We start from the raw sequence: 8,176 nt of genomic DNA on the forward strand, positions 1-8,176 counted from the left end.
CTGCTGTAACGGGGGAAGATAATGACGAGTTGCATACCAGATTATTTCCCCGGTTTAACGGCTTTGAGGTTAGACAGTCCATTGATCTGAGAAGTATATCCCTTGCAAATTTACAGGAGGTCCCTGATTTGATCAGGGAGAGGCTGTCGGATGTCGTAACAAGCTGCTCGCAAAGTGCAGCCGATGGTAGTGTCTTAAACGTGGTGCTGAGAGGCCCTTCATTGGCCTCTGATGTACAGGCGGTGCTCGTAACGGGTGACGATTACAATGCGGATTTGTTTATGGAGCATATTAGCCAAGTCATACAGAGCAACGACACAGGTCTGACGGATGATGTGCTAGAGTTGGTGGTCACAGGGGTCCACAACAAACGGGGTGGGGGGCGTTTGAAGTTAAAAAACATTCCCTATGATGAAATCATACACAAGAAGAAGCTAAGTCTCTACACACCGAGTAATACTCACGACAATTTGTGCTTCTCACTATGCATGACACATTTTCTGCATGAGGGGGTAACCGGGGGCGACACAGCGGCCAAAGAGACTAATTTGGAGGCGGCTCGCAAATTACACAGTGATCTGGGGTTTGCCCCAGATCACCCTGTGGGTTTCTCGGATGTTTCCAAATTTGAGAGACATCTAGATGTTAAAATCCTGATATTTCATCATAATGATGCATTCAGGAAGCTGGAGATGTTCCAGACACATACGGGGCAACATCCAAAAACAGTATGGCTATACCTCCATGATAGTCACTATCATTGCATAGAGAACAGAACGGCATTCTTTGGTACGGGGTATGTGTGTGAATATTGCTACAAGGCCCATGAGGGAATTCTATTACACAAATGCCCGATCCATTGCAATGTGTGTCTGACAGTGTGCGATAGACTATCAGGTCGCACGATAAAGTGCAAGGACTGTAGACGTATATGCCGCTCGCTGGTCTGCTACAACACACACAAGAGGCATTCGGCCAAACACAACATGATACCTTGTGAAAAGCTCAAATACTGCGATCGTTGTTGTAGACAGTATATCATATCGGAGAAGAAGAAGAAGAAGGGGGTGAGGGAGGGGGATGAGGCGGATGAGGAGGAGGATGAGGAGGAGGGTGACGATAATGGTCACGTATGCAGCGAGGCAAAGTGTCGTAACTGTGGGGAGCCGAGGCCCGATGATGGAATACATGATTGCTATATCCAGCCATACAAAAAGAAAAAGAAAAAGAAACGCAGGGGTGTTCGCCAGGGTCCATCGGATGACTCTGATGACGACGCTCCGCCTAATAAATACATATACTATGATTTCGAAACGCGCATGCATGATGGTCGTCACGAAGCAAACTGTGTGGCAGCTACAACGTCTGAAGGCATAGAATGGTATGCTACAGGTCTAGGTTGTGTAAGCGAGTTTGTGAAACGCTACAGAAGAGGGGCGTATTCGTTGCATACATTTGTTGCACACAACGCGTCGGGCTTTGATAACTATATCGTCCTGGATTACATGACCAAGCAGGGTATTAAACCCACTTTAGTCATGAAGGGTAGCAGAGTCATTTTGATGCGTGATGACGCATACCATCAGAGATGGGTCGACTCATTTAGCTTCTTGCCCATGCGTTTGGCTAATGCCCCGGCGGCGTTGGATTTTGACGATATGGCAAAAGGTAATTTTCCGCATAAATTCAACACACGGGCCAACGAGTCTTATGTCGGCGCCTACCCTGAGATCTCATATTATGGATATGATTCCATGACTAGCGATCAAAAGACAGATTTCGCTATTTGGTACCGATCTGTACGACACAAAAAATTTGACTTTCAGAAACAGCTGCGTCTCTACTGTGTCAACGATGTGAGGATCCTATACAAGGCGTGTGGGATCTACAGGGAAAATTTCATAGAGTGCGCCACTATAGACCCCTTGTCCTATGCCACTCTGGCTTCGGCGTGCATGGCCACCTTCAAAAAGTCGTTCTTGAAGAAAAACGTCCTGGCACTGACCTATGAGGGTGTCTATCAGAAAAAGCAAAAGTCGTTCTCATGCGCATCCATCCAGTGGCTTGAATATCTATCCCACTCCAATAACATGGAGATTCGGCATGCTCTCAACCATGGAGAGGCTAAATATGGACCATTCTTCCTAGACGGACATGCACCGTCTATAAACACAGCCTATGAATTTGCAGGATGCTTTTATCATGGGTGTGAACAGTGCTACAACGCTGGCCACCAGAACCCTGTCCTCAAGAAGACCTATGGCGAATTGTGGGTGCAGTTTCACCTCAAAGTCGAGGCTCTCAAAAGAGATCATGGTTTAAGAGTCGTGGTCATGTGGGAGTGTGAGTGGCACCGTCTGAAAAAGACCAATGCTGCAGTGCAGGCATTCTTGGCTACTCTGAAGATACAACCTAGGATTGATCCTCGCGACTCTCTCTATGGGGGTCGCACCAACGCCATCAAAATGTATCACAAGGCCGAGCCCGGTGAGAAAATACGCTACTATGACTTTACCTCTCTCTACCCCACAGTACAGGCTCGCTGTCCTTATCCTGTAGAGCACCCCCAGATCATTTTCAGGAATTTTGGTCCTTTGGATGGGTATTTCGGCATCATCAAATGCACCGTGTTGCCCCCCAGAGGTCTTTACCATCCTGTGCTCCCCTACAGGTGTCATGGAAAGCTGATGTTCCCCCTCTGTGGTACATGTGCCACTGAGCTCAATCAGACAGACGCGTGTCATCACAGCAACGATGAACGGGCTCTGACAGGCACCTGGGTGACTTTTGAACTACAAAAAGCGGTCGAAATGGGTTACGAGTTAATCCAAATGCATGAGGTGTGGCACTACCCCAAACGGTCAGAGACTCTGTTTAAAGGGTATGTCAAAACGTTTCTCAAGCGTAAACAGGAGGCTTCAGGATACCCCAGCACAGTGGACACTGTGGAGAAACAGCGAGAGTATGTGCAAAACTATCTGGCAAAGGAGGGTATACAGTTGGATCACAACAACATGTGTGTGAACAAGGCCATGCGTAATTGCAACAAGTTGATTCTAAACAGTCTGTGGGGTCGCTTTTCACTACGCCCAGACCTACCCACTTGTGAGCTAATTTCTGACCCTGAAAGGTTCACTCAGCTCATGTTTAGCGATAGCTATCACATTAGTCACTTCTGCTTTATCTCTGATGAAGTAGCCCTTGTACAATGGAAACATGTAGATGCACGTCTCGCGAGGGCGCGGGATGTCAACGTGATTGTGGGGGCTGTGACTACCGCCCATGCCAGGCTCATGCTCTACGATCTTCTAGACAAACTACAGGAACGTGTCCTCTACTGCGACACAGACAGCATCATTTTTGTTTCTAAGGAGGGTGATTGGGTCCCCCCTTTAGGCCCTTATCTGGGCGACTTGACCGACGAGATAAATGATGGTGATCTGTATGGTACCGAACAGGAGGATTACATTAGCGAATATGTCTCAACAGGTCCTAAAAGCTATGCATACCACACCCGTCACCACAAGTCTGTCGTCAAATGCAAAGGGGTGACTTTAAATGCAGCAAATGCTAAAGTGGTCACCCAGCAGACCCTGAAATGTCTATTGGATGATTTTGTCAGCCATAGGCCTCAAACCCTCGACATCACCACCACTGTAGATACCATCCAGCGAGATAAGACTAGGTTTCTGCTTAAAAACGCTACTGTAGTTAAACGGCTTAGGGTGGTTTACAACAAGCGCAGGGTCTTCCCCGACTACACCACGCTTCCTTACGGTTATTAACCATTTTGTTTATTGTTTTTCTCTTTTTCACATGATCCATGTTTTTTCTTCTTCTTCTTTTTACATATCGTTTTCAAATGATCCATGTTTTTATTCATTTTATATTTCTGATGGGGGATATGCATATTGTGTTAAGAATTGTTTCATGTTCATGTTATTAACTATTTTGTTTTTTATTGTTTTCAAATGATCCATGTTCTCTTCTTTCATCTTTTTTTTATTTTAATCTTTTTTTTTTTTTTTATGCATCATGTATTAATGATGAATGACTGTGCTAATAATCATGTTGGTGTTAATAAAGAATGTTAACTGTCAAATGTTTCACGGTTCTATGGTCACAATACATCCGTCCATCAGAGGGGATGCACACAGGCCGCAGAGATGGCTGCTGTACACACAACGTTCGACCCTAGACTTCAACACCCGTTCAGCATGGTAGTATCGGGACCTTCAAACAGCGGCAAAACCTACTTTGTCAAAACAGTCATTGAAAATATGGATCGGTTATTCTCAGAAAAGATTGAGAATATAGTATATGTTTATTCATGCTGGCAGCCCATATATGATGATTTACTTAAAATAAGGAACATTCACTTTATAGAAGGGATCCCCAAATCTCTATGTGATGATGCAATCTTACCAGTACATACTAGAAATCTGCTCATTATTGACGACTTGATGAACGATGCATGCAATAATATAGAGGTTCAGTACGTTTTTACCAAATATGTACACCATCGTAATCTCAGTTGTATGTATCTGGTCCAGAATTTATTTATGCAGGGTAAAACCAGCCGTACAATTAGTCTAAATACCAATTACATGGTTTTGTTTAAGAACCCCCGTGACAAATATCAGATTATGTTGATAGCCAAACAGATGTTTCCATGCAAGACAAAATATTTTCTAGAAGCCTTTAACGATGCTACCGACATGCCTTACGGCTATCTACTTGTAGACTTTAAAGCCATGACCCCAGACAACATGAGACTTAGAACAGATATATTGTCAGACCGGCATGTTGTATACACTCAGAGAGCCAAAGTGATTAGCCCAAAAGACCATGTCCTCACGTATAAGTAGAAATCGCGAGCGTCTTAAGCAACTATATAGCGCGCCTCCGGCCCAACGTAAAGTTATCCTCAGGACAGCCAACACCGACTTTATCAACTCTCTGTGTGAAATAGCCTTGAACATTTTACAAGGCAAAATACCTCTGACTCCACGCCAGCATACGAAATTGCGTAGACGAAAGAAGGACCTCAGAATACTCGCCAATAAAATGTACTAATATCTAGAAAGAAAAGACTAATCAATCAGACTGGTGGATTTCTACTACCCCTGCTGTCTGTGGCCATACCGCTGTTTACAAGCCTGTTCTCAAGAGGAGGGTGATTATAATGGATCATACGCACAAGATGTATCTAGTTCCTCAACATCAACTCGATGCCTTAAAACATACCCCGCCCAGGGATTCTGTTAGACAGACTGCTGAAAATGAGCTGGATAAAGCCATTACGATGGTGTTGAACACTCCCGATACAGACCTATATGAAAAAGCTGCCAGGTACGGCGCTGTCCTGCAGCGTTATCTTTCCATGGTAAAGCAAGGGCAGCGCGAGCATGGAGAATTAACTCTGTCGCTTGCTGAGGGGGACCCTGTTCATACGCCTATGGTGGCACAAAATAGTGCTGATGACGATGACGGCACCGGCGATCATATCTATAAGGATATAATGAAACATATACCCGTCAGAAGCAAGAGCAATACCCGACATATCCTGGACTCTTTAAAGAAATCTAAAAATGTTTCATGGTCGGACAAGGGGGAGATCATATTACATGGCGAAACTATTAAGGGGTCCCATATGTTTGATTTGTTAAAGAATGTTACCGCCCCTTACCATGTTGTCGAATCTGTCAGACCACAGGGTTGGAATGTATTTCTGAAATCTTTAGCCAGTAATAATATCCCCCTATCGGCTATCCCTAATAAACAACTCAGACAAACTGTAGACATGTATAAGCATAGCCCCGGCACTATGGACTCCAATGCGATGGCCTCCACCCCTGGCTCATCCGATAAAAGGAGGAAACGCAAGCAGACCTTGTCATCTATTACTTCCCCTGGAATGCATGTGACCGAGTGGTTGCCATTTTAAATTATGTATCTAAATGTATGTTTTATCCGTAAAAATAAAAGAAGACAGTACTACTAAAATGTAATCAAATTATTGTACTTTTATTATCAATACAGAAAACAATCATAACAACAACAACACATACTACATGTTACATCCGCATACACATGACTGCACACACATCATATCATGCTCGTTACAGACATTAGGTTGTACACGCTTAACAAAGTCATAAACCTTTTCATCATTACGGGGTAAATTATCCCCATACATTTTCAAAAACTTTTGATAGGATACCCCTTTTTGCATATTAAACAAGAAAAAAACACAATGATTCCCACATGCTGTACTTGACGGATCCTGGACCTGTTGTGTAGAATGTTCAACATCTATACAGTGCTGATCAAGAAAACGCTGTATGGTCTCAGGAAACTCAGAGTATGAGGGCGGATTGCCGTAGGAGTCGAAAAAGTAACCCTTTCTCTCATCAGTAATATAGATGGCTAGCCAATGCGCACCGGCCATATGTGAAGGTTCGGTGTTGACCACCATCATAGCAGGCCTCTGATGAATTTCCCGGGGTAGGTGATTACACGGTAGCGCGCCGAGAAAATATGCCTTGTGTGCCATTTTCTGACACACGGCTGTTAGCTCTATAGTATTCATATCGCACCGCCTTTTTCAGTAATAGTCCAACAGCACCTGTCGTCTATTTGATATTTCTATAACAGAATCATAAACTGCATAGCATATCAAATTGACCGTTGTAGCCAATGCTGCTCTGAACCGTGCTTCTAGCCTCACATTCCCTGTTCTGACTAGCGATACATGTTGTCCACAGCCCTCATCGGCCTCAAGGTTGAAACAAAATAATGCATACCCTCCCCCGAATTCCTTATGATTAATGGCTATTTCTCTATCTTTGAGCTGTCGACCTGTAGCCTGAATGAGCTGGAAATATTCGCGTGTATAGAGGCCGTTTCTAAAGTCAGGCTGAAAGGGTTTAGAGGGATATGCCTGACCGTCGCAATATAGGGATAAGAACTCAATGCCGAAATGCTGGAATCGGAAAGGATTCCTGGCATAGCTCCCTGTGAATGCTTCGTTATTCACAAAACCTATAATAACCATCTTGGGTATTTGGCCTAGAAATAGATTATCCTGTGTGCATATACGGCTGCCCGCAGCGATGGATACATTCTTTAGACATACCCTATCAACAGGGTATTTAACGTTAGCTTGGTTTAGCGCACGGGCATGTGCCAGCTTGACACCTGGTGCTACCGATACCTTTTTAATGAAAACATTTGCAGACGCTATAGAGACCCGATATTCCACAGCCCCATCGGACATGAGACAGAAATCATTTTTTGCTCTAATGAATCTCATGCGGAGATCAACTCCGTTAATCAACAGTTTCTCCTGAAAAAACATATCGACGTGCATAGGGGATATCAGCTCCACTATACGACTTCGCCCTGTATATTCACTCCTAGTCGTTAAGCCTAGATTGAGACCTCCAGGAAGAATCTCGTCCATATGTCCATGTGTGTCTTTATGGAATAGACCACAGCCAAATTGGGTGTCTAATGTTCCGTTTCCATAGTTTAGCAGGCATTCTATTATGCCTCTGTATGGATAGGTGTTTGACGACTGGGTGATAAGCCTATCACCCAGAGTAATATCTACTTGGGAGAATAACGTGCATCCTGGATAGTTAATCAGTCCCACGGGTGCCGCCGGAGCCAGGTCTGTTCCATCAGGATTAGTAATCTTGATCCTCAGATGTAGATACGTGTTGTTGAGATCTATATAGTCTTCGCTACTGGCCGATACAAAGAACTCTATGGGTCCACCATCTGTTAGCGCCGATAGCGGGGGTATTTCAATATATGTACTTTTTTCTATCGATGTCTGCGTCATCGGCAGGGAGAAGAGATCCAGCTCGCTCTTAATGCATTCGTCTGACAAGTTATGTAGCAACGCCATTGTTATTCAACCCTCCTGCTATACTAGATGAATATATCGCTAGCTGCCCCTCTAAAACGACGGGATGCCGCCTTCCTGCTCCTTTTAGGTTTGGATCTCTTTTTGATAGACGCCAATCTTTTATTCTGTTTACGGCGTCGTGCCGGTGCACGGGTACGCCCACATCCTATAGGAGGATACTTTGTTGCTCTTCGGGCATATACCCTCATGCCTGCCCCCTGCTGTTTGGGCGTAGATGCAGCATGGGCTATGTTGGTCATA

General features: G+C 44.4%; 1 protein-coding gene across 1 annotated transcript; it reads left to right on the top strand.

The window, feature by feature from the left end:
• Positions 1–1,077: 1,077 nt before the first annotated feature.
• On the top strand, positions 1,078–3,365 carry LOC130378156 (uncharacterized). Its single transcript, XM_056585040.1, has 2 exons — positions 1,078–2,487; positions 2,672–3,365. Exons 1-2 carry the CDS (start codon positions 1,320–1,322, stop codon positions 2,686–2,688), a joined length of 1,185 nt encoding a protein of 394 aa, XP_056441015.1. The 5' UTR covers positions 1,078–1,319; the 3' UTR covers positions 2,689–3,365.
• Positions 3,366–8,176: the final 4,811 nt, after the last annotated feature.

Source organism: Gadus chalcogrammus, unplaced genomic scaffold (assembly GCF_026213295.1).
Source record: "Gadus chalcogrammus isolate NIFS_2021 unplaced genomic scaffold, NIFS_Gcha_1.0 GACHA068, whole genome shotgun sequence".
Classification (NCBI taxonomy): domain Eukaryota; kingdom Metazoa; phylum Chordata; class Actinopteri; order Gadiformes; family Gadidae; genus Gadus; species Gadus chalcogrammus.